At 42.4% G+C, this 13,593-nt stretch overlaps 1 protein-coding gene across 5 annotated transcripts in view; it reads right to left on the reverse strand.

Annotated features, from left to right (window-relative positions):
* SLC25A12 (solute carrier family 25 member 12) overlaps positions 1-13,593 on the reverse strand; it is a 90,151-nt gene that overhangs the window by 55,096 nt on the left and 21,462 nt on the right. For 4 of the 5 annotated variants that reach the window (XM_025200501.1, XM_025200502.1, XM_006020790.3 and 1 more), the window contains exon 4: positions 7,723-7,838. The exons of the other annotated variant lie outside the window; for it this stretch is intronic. In XM_025200501.1, coding sequence (XP_025056286.1) covers positions 7,723-7,838 — 116 coding nt within the window. The remainder of the gene's footprint in view (positions 1-7,722; positions 7,839-13,593) is intronic. 5 annotated transcript variants of the gene reach the window in all.

The raw sequence follows: 13,593 nt of genomic DNA on the forward strand, positions 1-13,593 counted from the left end.
AGTGAGCAAGCGAGAACGCAAGAGGACATGCACACGTGTGCACAAGAGGGCGCGAGAGGGTGAGTGCAGGTGCACACGTGCGTGAGTGGAAATGAGGACACACAAAGGCATGTGAGAGAGTGCGCGAGAGAGCCAAAGTCTATGTATAAAGCCATTTGTTGTGCAGGAAGTTTGTTCTGATGTAAAAAAAGATAGCGGATGGAATCGAAATGAAGGAATGCTTGCTTCAAATAAAATAGTTTAGACATATTGCTATTCCTATTTTAAAAAGGTCAAGACCATTATTAGAAGTGGCCACAATACTAAGGAAAGGATATCTTTTGGTAGGTCATATTCCCATGTCACCTCTTTTCCTTTCTTCTCCAGTTGGTGAAGTATTGTTTTGTAATTAACAGCTTAAGAACATTCACTTATTTTAAACCATTCACTATTAGAACTGAATGGGTGCCTCCAGCTGCTAACAGCAAGCTATACAGAGATTACTTTATTTGTGGTATCTAATATACACTAGAACAGTAACAAAATAACAAAAATAAAATAATAAATATTTTCATCTTCTAATGCAGAAGGGAAAAAGAGAAGGTGAGGACTGTTTCTAACTGAACAGGCAGAAGGTCAAGCAGTAGGGCACCTCATATCCCTTTTTGCAGTACTCTCAAAATCTCTATTGATTCACGGTTTTAAGGTTTATCCCTCAATTCCCAAGAGTAATTTATCGCATTTTCTGGAGTCAATTCACTAGTTCAACAAAAAAATGGTAATAAATCCCTGCCTTGAAGATAACAGCAGCATATGCTGGAGTTTTATGAAGTAGTATATTTTTATTGTTGTTTTTTATTCAACCATCTCTCTCTAAGTTTAACGTATAGCTCAACATCAACATAATTTGATTGCTGTTCTGTCCCCCGGAATTTATATGCATTTACTTAACAAATAAGATTACTGTTTTTTTATACTTTGAAAGGTTCTTGTTGAACAGCTTGCTTTGTTTTGAGTGGGAATATATCTTGTACTAGTCTGCATTCAACCAGATATTTTTCAAAGGACTACAGCAGTGATTTTCACATTTTTTACACTCAAGGCATCCCTTCATAATTTTTGTGAATTGAACAGCACCGCATTTCACCTGGAGCCAGAGTTGCTGTATAGGGTAAGTGACAGAGGAGGAGGGACAACTGGCCAGGGAGACAAGGGGCGAGTGGACACAAGCAATGGTCAGGCCACCTATCCCCACCACAGCTTGCCCTTCCCCCACATGCTTCTGCCTTCCCAACTGCAGCAGGATGGGGGTGAGGATTGAATTTAAGCCAACCCTCCAACAGATTTTCCATGATTAGCAGAGATGTTCACATGGCCTGGCTCTGGTCCCACATACTGTGTGGGATGCATGGTGCATGGGCTGGACCCTGCACACTGTACCTCAGACTCACTGTGCTGCATACAGTGCCAGGTCCAGCACACGCCCTTGTGGGCAGTGTGTGTCCCATGCTGGCCCTGGGGCTGGCATGTGCTGCCTATGGTATACAGGACTGGATCAGCCATGTGCACTGCATGCAGTATGGGGCATGTGCTCTATGAGGTGTCCTACCACCCAGCTTTATGTGCAGGCTCCATTTCCAGCAGTGTGGCACACAGGCAGGACCCAGTGCTGCATGCTGGTGTAGGCTGCATGCAGCACCCCCAGACTGGCACTCTGTGCTGCCCACAGCACCCAGAGTGCACACCAGCCCCCAGGGCCAGCACGATGTGCACTGTGGGCAGTGCACAAACTAGACTTGGTACACTGTTCTACAGTGGGGGGAGGTGGGGGTGGTATCGGTCCTGGTCTGGCCTGCAGACTGGCTCCAGGATGCTCATCCAGCCTATGGGGCTGGATGAGTTTGACACCCTGATGTACAGAATCTAATTATAACACATTTTTTATTTTCCATGTATAGAAAGGGTCTCAAACTCAACAGGCACTGCAGGTCACATGAGTGATGTGGGACCAGTCCATGGGCTAGTTAAATGATCTGGTCCCAAGGGCCAATTTAGGGCCATGGATCTCACTTCCCCACTGCATGCGGTGCCTGCTCCAGGCAGTCCAGGGCGGGCACCATGTACCGTGCAGGTCCCAAACCAGCTGGAGCAAGTACCAGCATGTCGGGGACCCACAGACCTTCCCTCTCCCCATACTGGTTCCAGATACCCATTCTGGCTTACACATGTGGTGCAGTCTCCAAACAGCCAGAATAGGCTACTACATGCAGTGCAGTCCTGGATCGGATGCAGCAGGTGTATGATCCAGCATGCTCAGAGGGTCCTAGACTGGTCCTATATAGAATCATAGAAAGTTAGGGTTGGAAGGGACCTCAGGAGGTCATCTAGTCCAACCCCCTGCTCAAAGCAGGACCATCTGCAGATAGATCATCCCAGCTAAGGCTTTGTCTAGCTGGGTTTTGAAAACCTCCAAGGTTGGAATTTCTACCACTCTCTGGGTAACCTGTTCCAGTGTTTTACTACCCTCCTAGTGAGAAAATTATTCCTAATATCTAACCTAAACTTCCCTTGCTGCAACTTGAGACCTTTGCTCCTTGTTCTGTCATCTGTTACCACTGAGAACAGTCTAGTTCCATCCTCTTTCAAACCCCCCTTCAGGTAGTTGAAGGCTGCCATTAAGTCCGGTGTTGCATGCAGTACAGGTCCTGGAACAGACACTGCATGTGGCACCCTGGTTGAGAATTACTGGGCTATAGAAAAATTTGAAGATATTTGATAACAGGAAGACTGAAATTACATAAGATAGGGAAGTTTTTCAGCTGTGTTCTTTTCTTAACATTAGCTTGTGCATTTAACTAAAACCAGTCTATGGTTACAGAGTATGGCTGTCCTTGTGGTCTTTGCATGAGATGGCACAGTTGGAAAAGAGTCTTAAACTTGTACATTCCAATCAGAAGTGATACAATCCAGATCAGCTCACGGACAGTTCAAGAAGAATCCTTTCATTTTGTGTTAAGAGGGAAGTTAGCAGCCCAGATAGCTGTACATTCCAGCCACTTTCCTCACCATGTGAGAATGTATTTGTTTTAGCCTCAAGGGAAAACACAACAGTTTTGGTAATCTCAGAAAACAAAGATGAAAGGTAAAACCTTAGTATGTATATTTGCTTGAACTTCCAGTCAAATAATCAAAACCAAGCTTTATTGCATGTTTAATTTTAAACACTATTCAAACTATCATCTGTCATCTAATTATCTAATGTTTATCATCTATGCAGTAGACAGCTACTTACAGTGATCAATGTAGGGAGTATGAATCAACAGATTTGAAAATATTATAAATGTGAATCATGATTTTATAAAAGTGCTTTCCATGTCTGTGATTGGGATTTAACACCCCTCAATCTCAAGAACTTCTATTACAACCATGACTGACACAGGAATGAATGGTTTAAGTGAGATATACTGCTCTGATTTTAAGTCAAACCTATATATAAAAATCAACCCCATATTTTCTAACAATTTTAGGAAAACTGAACTTGAAAGATTTTTCCTGGATATAAAAATCGATAACTACAGATGAAGATCCTGACTTGCTATTGCCCTTACAAAAAATCTCAGAGGACAATGAAATAACCATGGTAAGGATCCAAAGGTTTAAATGTACTAAAAATACTAAAATAAGAACTGTACTGAAAACTTTTCTGACTTACTATTTTTAACTGCATGCACTAAAATACTGCAAACACAGCAAGAAGACAGCAGGGAGCCAAATTACAGGTCAACCCAAAGTATAAAGTCAAGCGTGGTTCTTTTGAATGGTTCTTTTTATGGTTCTTTTGAAGGAAAAAAGGTAGACTTATAATCAGAACAACAGAGTAGTTGCTTGTTCAGTTGGTTACTGATGACTAAACACTTTTCTCCCTATTTGTTTTTATTACAGTTTAGTTGTTCTGATATAAGCCTCATTAATGTGTGACCTCAAGTGTAACAGTCTAAAGAAGCAGACAACAATTGCTGAAATAATCCATGAACAGATGAGTATTATGTAATCCATTAGCAATATATATAGCTTTATAAAATCATTAAATTATTATTCTTGTCCTCTTGTCACTTCTTTGGAGGAAGGTATCTGTGTAAAACTTTTGTTTAAAATATAATTTTAAGTTTAAAATATATGTTTAAATATATAAATGTGTGTATCATTTATCAAGAGTGGGCAAGACCAACAGAATGAGGGCAATGAGAGCAAGATGCAAGGTGGTCACATTTGCTGGGGGTATATGCAGAGTGAAATGTAAAGGAAAGAATACACTGAAGTGATGGAATTCCAATCATGCCACATGGAAATAAAACCAGTTATTGAAAATAAATAAATAAATAAATCAGCATCTACCTAGCAATTTTCACACTAGTTGATTAGGACCATTCTAATTCAGAATTATTTCTAATAATCACTTTCAATATTTATACATCCAAGACAGTCAAAACACTTGCAGAGAAACATGTCCAGTACATGGCATATTGTGAACATTAATCTATCAAATGCAGGTATTTTAAGCCAAGCAGTACTTATAAACTGAAGCCTAGTCTTTTTCCACATACTAGAAAAAATATCTTGCAAGATTGTTTACATTATGAATTCAAAGATCACATATCACTATGACCATCCAGTTAAGTTTTCCTAAATTCTTTGTAGGAAAACTTAATGACGTGATTTTTTTTCTGACTTAATATAAAGCTAAACTGACCATCTTATAGATGCACAGTGAGGAGAAAAAGCAGAAGTAAACCAATGTAACGTTTCTGTAATTCACAACAGTACTGGGAGACTCACTACAGATTATCAATTTTATTAATATTAAATTTAAAATTATATAATAATTTGCATTTCCCCATACTGTACAAGTGTTAACCAATCAATTTTCATAACACAACTATCCCCTTTTATATACTGTGAAATTGTCATGGGAAATTACCAAAAAAGCAACAAGAAAGAGTTGATTTGTATTACACGTTAAGTTCTCAGTTAAATCTTTTCAAGTACGCTGCTAAGTATAAATTACGCACTGATAAGCATAGGACTCTAGTAAACATAGGAAAGTAAAAGGAAGGAAACTTCTCTAGCATGCTTATTAAATGATCTCATCAACTTGAAAAAAATTACAATTACCTCAAATTTAATATGAGGTCTCTCTGCCCCCCTACCCCCACAAAGGGGGAAAAAGACCCTCGTCTCAGATTTGTGTACAAAGCTGCAAAAACAGGATACATGAGGCCAGCAGCTGGGCGGGGGGGGAGTCGACACATGGTAGAGTCCTGCTGCCTGCCCCAAGCCTCCCCCTTGCACTGTCATCGCTACTACCTGCCCTGGGGAACAGGTCTCTTGTAGCCTCCACCCGAGCGCACATGGGGTGGGTAGACAGCGGGAGCCCCCTCTGGCACCACCAGGGTGGGGTGGGGCGGGGGTTAGTGTCCTGTTGGCAGGGGACATGTAGTGCCACAGCCCCTACCCCAGGGGGCGTCCTCCGCACCCAGCTGGCCCTGGCCCCAGTTACCGCTGCCTCCAAGTCCTCCTGGCTGCTGTCACCATCACAGCTGGGCACCGTGCTCACTCCTTCTGTCACCATCTTCTCACTGAATGGCAAAATCCAGGACAAATGCTATCCCGGAGTCATTCTGCCTAGGACCAGGACTTGATATGCATGTTTTGGGGCTGTCCTGCCCAATTAGAGACTGGTGGTCACCCTACCCTGAGCTTGGGTTGAGGCTACAGTCAGTCCTATAGCAGTCTCCTACCCCTGCCCCCCTGCAGCTTTTGCCCTGCCCCCTGCCCCCTTCCCCCCTGTTACTGTTAGGCACAGTTTGGCTGTGACTGGATTCCCTCCTAGGCATGGCAGATGTGGAAAGTCCATCCCCTGCCTAGACAATCAGCAGCACTGATACTCCTGCATGGCCTGGTAAGGGTAGTGCTTCCACATGCTGGGCTCTGGGGAGAGAACAGAGGCTGAGCAGCATCTAATAGTAAGGTGGGGGAGGGAGGGAAGGGCAGAAACTGTGGTGAATATGTGGGAAGGGACAGATATTGTGGGGAGCTGGGGCAGAGCAGGTACAGGTAGTGGGGGGGCAGTGGCCAAGGGCTGTCTGATCCCCCCGCCCCTCTGAGGCTACCTGTCCCTGCCGCCTTTCCTGCTGTAGCAGTGGTAGAGGAGACGGGGGGGCAGGGGGCGTGACAAATTTAAAGACAGTGCTTCAATAATTAGATTCTATACCTGGAAAATTATAACAAATATATACATTTTCCATATACAGAATCTAATTATTGGGAGACCTTCTTAAATTCATATTAGATTCAAGAAAATATGTATTTGAAATTTATTTTTACAATCAAAATTACCATATTTACTTGAATCCAAGATAAGGAGTCTATCCCTGTCCCCCCAACATCCCCCTGTCCTCTCAAGCAATATGGTGGGGAAAAAAGTCCCGTCTCAGATTCCACAACCAGCCAGAGTTAGGGAGCTGCTGCTGTTCCTCTGGCTCTGATCAGAGCTGAGAGCTACCACCTGCCCCTTTAGTCTTTGATTTGAGTAATTATGGTAACTAAAAGATGTGAAAAGACTGCACCTATTTTTACAATTTACTTTCTGCATCTGACAGCATCACATGTATATCAAATTTCCCTTGTTTGCATCTCCAGACAGGAAAGGAAGGAGAATCACTATTTGGTTGTGAGAATTGTTCGTTTTCCAAATTAGCAAGGTTCTATCATCAATTGTTCTGTTAGATTGACTACTAATGCTAATAAATGCTAATGTCTGCATTAATTTATCTTTTTACAAACTTCTTACAAATAACATCTATTTAGAATGCTGTGAACCCGGAATGCTTGAAGTTTCACGTTTCTAATTAACCATATGCATACGTAATACTGTATGTATTTTCAGAAGAAAAAAAAATGGTCATGAACATTGAATCTCAAAGCCTCCTCAAAAATTTTCTGAAAAGTCAACTAAATCCAAACATATTCCATTATTTATATTGAAATCTTTATTATTTTATAAAATGAAATTTACATTTTATTCTCATTCCATTTATTACAATTCTCAGCATTAGAGTTTCTAATCTTTATGAATATATGTTTTAACATAAAGATTGTAAATTATCACTTAACATTTTTACTTATCCAGAACCTATTAACACATTTTTTTTTTTAACCAACAGAATACTTTTTTTCCTTCAGTTCAAAGTAATAGAAATAAGGCTGAAACAAAAAACAATTTAAGGCCAAAGCCTGCTTTCATTTTTACAGGTTCAATTTGGGAATTATGCCCATGCAAATTAGTGAAGAATTTGCCTCCAAAACAGGAAAATTAGATTGACACCTTTATTTTCTGGTTTCAGTTCTCTTAAGATGGTAAAAGGAGATCCCAATCTATTTATAAAAACCCCTTAGGGAAATGAAGGAATTCATATGTGCACATATCTGTCTGCTTCAGGATGATCCTGAACAAACAGGTTTTGTATTTTCTATTGTAGGACTAAGCAAAACTGAGAATTAATAAGACACAGTAAATATCTTAAAGCCTGAAGTAAAAAGAAATGTTTGACGTATACAAATCTTTTAATGAAATTATACTGTCCTGAAGATGCATATCTACTTAGAGTTTGTGAATGGTGGGGTTGACTTGAACAATTCTTGCTGTTTATGCTACAAATCTTAAAATGTTTTTAATTGTCTTACCAAATGTCACTTCTCCATTGCCACTCTTGTCAAATAACTGAAAAGCAACAATGAACATTGCATCTGGAGTACACAAAACTGACTCAAATGCCAAAAACTCTTGATAGGAGATCAACCTATAAAGAAAATACAGAAGTTACAGTAGTTCCTAGAAGAATTTAAGATCCAGGATTAGGAAATAAACTGATGTCCTGGATTCTGTAGGTATAAGAAGTGTCATGTGACCCTGTAGAAGTCACTTATCCTCTATGTGACACTGATTCTTTATCTGTATGAGAACTGCATTTACCTACCCTTCATATGGATAAAAGCAAAATACAATTCAATGCAAACCTACTGTCTAATACCTGATAATTATTTTTCCAAGTGCTGTTCTGATTGAATTTGTAAGGTGTGAAGTAACAAAGAATTGCTGCTGACATGAAATTTGGAGGTTTGCCACTGCCACATAGCTCTCATATACAGTGCGTGTAGTGCAAAAATAAAGACCCTTTAATAAGATCACTACACACATTTCTAGAACATAAATCACCACAAGACTAGAACACTGGATTTTTGAGGACCAACTTACAGATAAAATAAATTAGCCTGGAAAAGCCAGAATATAAAATGCACCTTGAAATTCTTTCAAGAAGATGGAATTTTACACAGCTGTTCTTCAAATTATACATTCAAAACATGTATATGTACAGCAATTTTCAATGTATGCATTTTAAATTATCACATATCTAGAAAATTGCTGCAGCTTTATATGCAGGGCCATATACTTTTTGTGGGGGGCAATAACTTTTGCTATAAAAAAAAATCTGGGAATTTATCAGCTGGAAACATCTAAGGAAGAGACAGACCTTGGTATACTAGTTGATAAAAGGATGACCATGAGCTGCCAATGCAATAAAGCTGCAAAAAAGGAAAATGTGATTCTAGAATGCAGCAGAACAACTATTTCCAGTAGGGAGGTACTAGTGCCATTATACAGGGCACTGGCAAGATCATCCATGTTCATGACTAACTCAGCTTGAAGCAAGTGCAGATAAGGGCTACGAGGATGAGGAGGAGAATGGAGAGCTTATCATAAAAGGAGACTAGAAGAGTTTGGCCTTTTTCCTAGCAGAATGAAGGCAAATTTGACTACTGTTTATAAAATGTGTTGAGAGAGAAAACATTAAGCAGAGTAAAGGAGCCAACCAACCCTAGGTATATAGCTTCAGTCAAAAAAGAGGTCCTAAAATCCTGTAAATTCCTATAGCTAACCACACCAAACAAACATAGGCTACTGATGACTAATCAATTATAGAAATGCTGGCCATCCAATTCTTCCAGCCTGGGCACAACCTAGTTTGCAGAAGAGGAGGGAGACTGGAAACAGTACAGGGGAGAGAAACTATTTAAATTAAAGAATAATGTTGGCACATAGAGGCGTAACAAGTCAGCTGGGCGCTCTGGGCAGCTGCTATGTACAGAGGTAGTAGTAACTTCCAGCTGCTGCCACACTGCTGGCATGATCATACAGCTGCAACAGCAGCTGCTATTTTTCTGCTCCCCTGCCTGCCAAGGCAGCACTTGGAGCTACTGCTCCAGTTGCACTGCCTTAGTTACACTACTCTTGCCACATGAATTTATGGTACCAACTGGCCAGGAATACATTGAGGCTGGAAATTAGAAAAAAGTTTCTGACCATTAGAATAATCTAGTTCCAGAATGTCCTTCCAGTCAGACTTGTGGATGCAAAAAAAATAAAATAAAATAAAATTCTAACTGCTTTTAAGAAGGAGTTTGATAAATTCACAAAAGAAATGTGACAGTCTGCAACAGCAGAGGACTAGACTCAATGATCCAAGAGGTCCCTTCCAGTCCTGTGTGTCTAGGATAATTTTATCAAATCTTATAATTAACTGTATATCTATTTTGTATTTATATCAGTTAAAAGTTTTTATTTCATTTTAAATCTCTAAAATTAATTTAAGATACACAAAAATTATTTCAGTGCAATAGATGCAATTAACATGCATAACATATCTGCAGACTGTCAATGTAAGTATTCTCTTGATGCAGAAGGGTGTATCTAGTGCACAGTGTGTAGCTGTTATTTTGCACAGAGGCTGTCATTTCTGAAGACCTCTGTAGGACAAATGTATAATTTAGAACACAGTTTAACTGATTAGGCCCTAGTAGCCATTAGTTCATCTAGTCTTGCTCAAACATGCTCAAATGAGAATAAAAGATGTTTAATGAGATCACAATTTCCATTTTCTCACTGAAGTAGAATCTTCATACGTTATGCACCACTGAATACAATGGAAAAAAAATCACAACATCAACACTTCTATCACAGACTATCATTTTAACTATTTACAAAAATTGTGGTGATTTTGGAATAATAAGGTCCTTAGTTCTGTTTATCAGTTTTTAACCTAAAAATCAAAATGGGTGCAACAACTATGCAGATTCCAATGCAGATAGTCATACCCAAAAGGAAGATTATTGTCCATCTCTATAAAATAAGGAGTTTATTAGTGATAAAATGGGTAGATTAGATGTTATTCTCTGAAGAAAAAAACCTTTAGGCAGCTATGTACATGGTGGACCAGATCTTATTGCACCTATTGGCTAGGGACAGACATTCAAAAAGCCTGAGCCTGAATTGATTCAATCTTTGCAGGTTAGTTTAACCTGGCGAGGCTCAACCGGTTTGTAACTGTATAGATATCCCCCCTGGACTGAGGAAATGCAGGCACATGTCTGTAGTCGCTCAGGCTAGAAACCAGGGTGTGCTATTGCAGCCCTCCCTTCCTTTCCACAATGCTGAGCTGAGGGGGGGCCGTGGGGCAGGACGCTCTGATTAGGGAGGGGTTCCCCCCCCTCACTGTTGATAACAGAGCATTGAGTTACACAGCAGGGAGTTACACAGGGAGTTGTTAGCATGTATCAGTCCATCAAACAAAACAAAGCCTCTCTCATGAGTTCAAGCTCTTCCTAAACAACTTTTTCCAAGGAAGAAACAGAAGGACATTATCAGCTACCTGTTGATTACCTCCTAAGAGCTGTAAGCCAACAATGTCCCATCTGCCTTTGTCCTGTCTGCCACAGCACGGACTGTAGCCAGCATGTGGTATGCTAGCTAATGCTGATAGGCGTCTCTGTAAGGCAGAGGGGAAGAGGGAATCCTTGCTTGAGCCGGGAGTGGTGAGGGGGATGGGGTGGGGAGCAGGAGGAAGCCAGGCAGACCCCGCTGTACCTGCAGTCTCTGCCGGAGCTCCAGCCAGGGAGCAAAAGGGAAGGCATTGGCAATGCACAGGGGGTGCATGTGCATCCCCTGAGATCATCCGTGCCCCCCCGAGAGTCCATGCTGCACTTCCAGTTTTGCTGCCAGCACTTCTGCTGGCGATCAGCTGCTGGGGGACCCCGCCCCAGTCGGCAATCGGCGGCTGGTGCTCCTTCTGTATTAGGAGGCACTAGTCACCCATGGGGGAGGGGCCACCCCTGCTGGGCTGAAGCAGAGAGCAGAACCCTGCCCAGAGTTGCAAAACATCTGAGCTGCTGGAGGATTCTGATTTAACTTACACCATGAAGGGGTCTGGGACAGATATTGCATAAACTGGTTTGACCCAAATCAGTTAAATCTGATACTACCTTCAACCAGGTTGATCTCAAACCGGTTTCAGCCATTTTCAACTAGTTTATGTGCACTGAACATCTGCTCTGTTACAGGTTTAAACCAGTTTCTATAACTTAAACCAGTTTATGTGTAATGTCTGTCCCTAGCCATTACGTGCCTGAGTGAACTTATCCACCAATTCTATTCCACCTTGCTCACGTCCCTGAAACATTCTTAAAGCAAAAAAAAAAAGGTGAGTACTTCTTCTGTTATGCATTTTTTATTTAGCCTCAAGGTTAAGATGATGGCATGTTACAAAAGGAAAGAAGTTAATAGTTTATCAGGGAATTGAGATTGGTGGAATAGGTTCCCACTGAAGCATGGGCAGGCAATTATCTGGTCTGGAGAGCCACTTAAGGAGTTTTGATGAGCTGTTGCAGGCTAGGTGTAGGGGTGAGGACCCAGCCGGGGGTGAGGGCAGTTGATCCTATCTAGCCCTATCCACCCCACACCCACCAGCTGAAATGCCAGACTGAGAGGGCAGGCAGGAGGGGTCTCCATGGAGACAAGCCTAGGACCCCCGCAGGCATGGCACACTCATTTGGGGAAATGGGGCCGTAGGCGGGTGGGGAGTAGTGTCGGAGAGTGGGATGGTGACAGCATGGGGCTGGGGCCCAGGGCAGAGCCACGATCCGCTCCACACACCTCCCTACAATGGCTGCTGGTTCTGTGGGCAGGGACATATGGGGAGTAGATTGTGGCTCTGCCCCAGGCCCTGGCCCTGTGCTGTCACTACTATGCCATGATCCTGACACCAGTACCTGCCTGCCTATCCCGCTCCAAGATGCCACTCCCCACCCACCCATCCACAGCCCCATCCCATCCACCCAGCTGCCTGTGGTGTCCTGAGCCAGTTGCAGTGGGGAGCTTGCCCACCTGCCCCATCCATCACTGCTGGCTGTAGGTGCAGGGTAGACTGGCAGCGACAGCCAGGCAGAGTGAGCCACTGTTGCAAGGGCTTCAGGGAAACCGAGTCCAGCTGCTGCACTGCCCCGCCCCACCACGTGCCTGGGGGTGCCGGGACCAGAGTCATATGCCACAGCCTGGACTGCCCCCTCTGCCTGGGCCAGGTGGGGCCGAGGGACCTGCCATGGGCCAGATGGAATACCTTGGTGAGCTGGGTCCAGCCTGCAGGCCATATTTTGCCCTGCACTAAGGCATTTACCAGGTAAATTAGGACCTGGCCCTTTAATTCTTAAATACTCATGTTGTAACTATGCAGTGATTCCCAACAGGAATATCTTGAGATCCTTTCAGGGGTGCAACGGGATGCCACACACTGTTAGCACTGTTAGTTGTGGAAACATGATTTATAAAATAAATTGAGAGATTTCAAAATGGAATTCATAGTGTTAAAAACATTCTGATCTATTGTGGTGTTGGAGTCCTTTGCAATAGAAGAATTGTCCTATTTTTTTTTCTGTAGTTGAAAAACGAGTGAAAACTAGGATCATTTTCCAAAGGGTGCCTAGAGTCTAACAAGGGGTGACTTGTGTTTAAACAAGGTTGAGAGCCACTGTTGTATTGTAAAGTTATTCATATATAAATTTCCTGACCAATAAACTGTACAGCTGGCAGAATCAAGAGATAATCCATAAAGAAGCCTGAAGTTAGTTGCAGGGATTTCCACAGGATCCTAGGCAACAGGGCTAAGTATAGACAGTCAAAACAGCTCAAGACTGAATCAATTCAATCTTTGCAGGTTAATGTAAGCCAGCATTTATCAACCTGTGGGTCGCAACCCAAAAGTGCATTGCAAGAATATTTGAAAGGGTCATGAACAAATTTTAAAGATGGATCAACAAACTTTAAAAATGGACTCTCCTTTAAAGGAGAAAAATGTGGAAAACCATTGCTTTTCCCTTGCAGGCTGGCAGAGTTCCAGCCCTCAAGGGGCTGCTTGGGGCCTGTCCTGCCCCAGCCCTCACCGCCCCATACATTGAGGGGCTGAGGCCTGGGGGCAGCAGGTCAGGGCTAGCCATCAACAATTAAAATGGGTCTTAGTACAAAAAAGGTTGAGAACCACTGATGTAAGCTGTGTAGATTGATCCGATAAACAACTGAACAGACATTCACTTTTGATTCTGGAAATGCAGCCATATGCCTGAAGTGACCCAGGCCAGAAGCCAGGGGGGCCCTGGAGCAGACAGCTTGGGCCAAGGCTAGCCCACCCACCCTGTGGGGGGAAGTTTGTGGGGGAGGTACGAAGCATG

This window comes from Alligator sinensis, unplaced genomic scaffold (genome assembly GCF_000455745.1).
Source record: "Alligator sinensis unplaced genomic scaffold, ASM45574v1 scaffold321_1, whole genome shotgun sequence".
In the NCBI taxonomy this organism is placed as follows: Eukaryota; Metazoa; Chordata; order Crocodylia; family Alligatoridae; genus Alligator; species Alligator sinensis.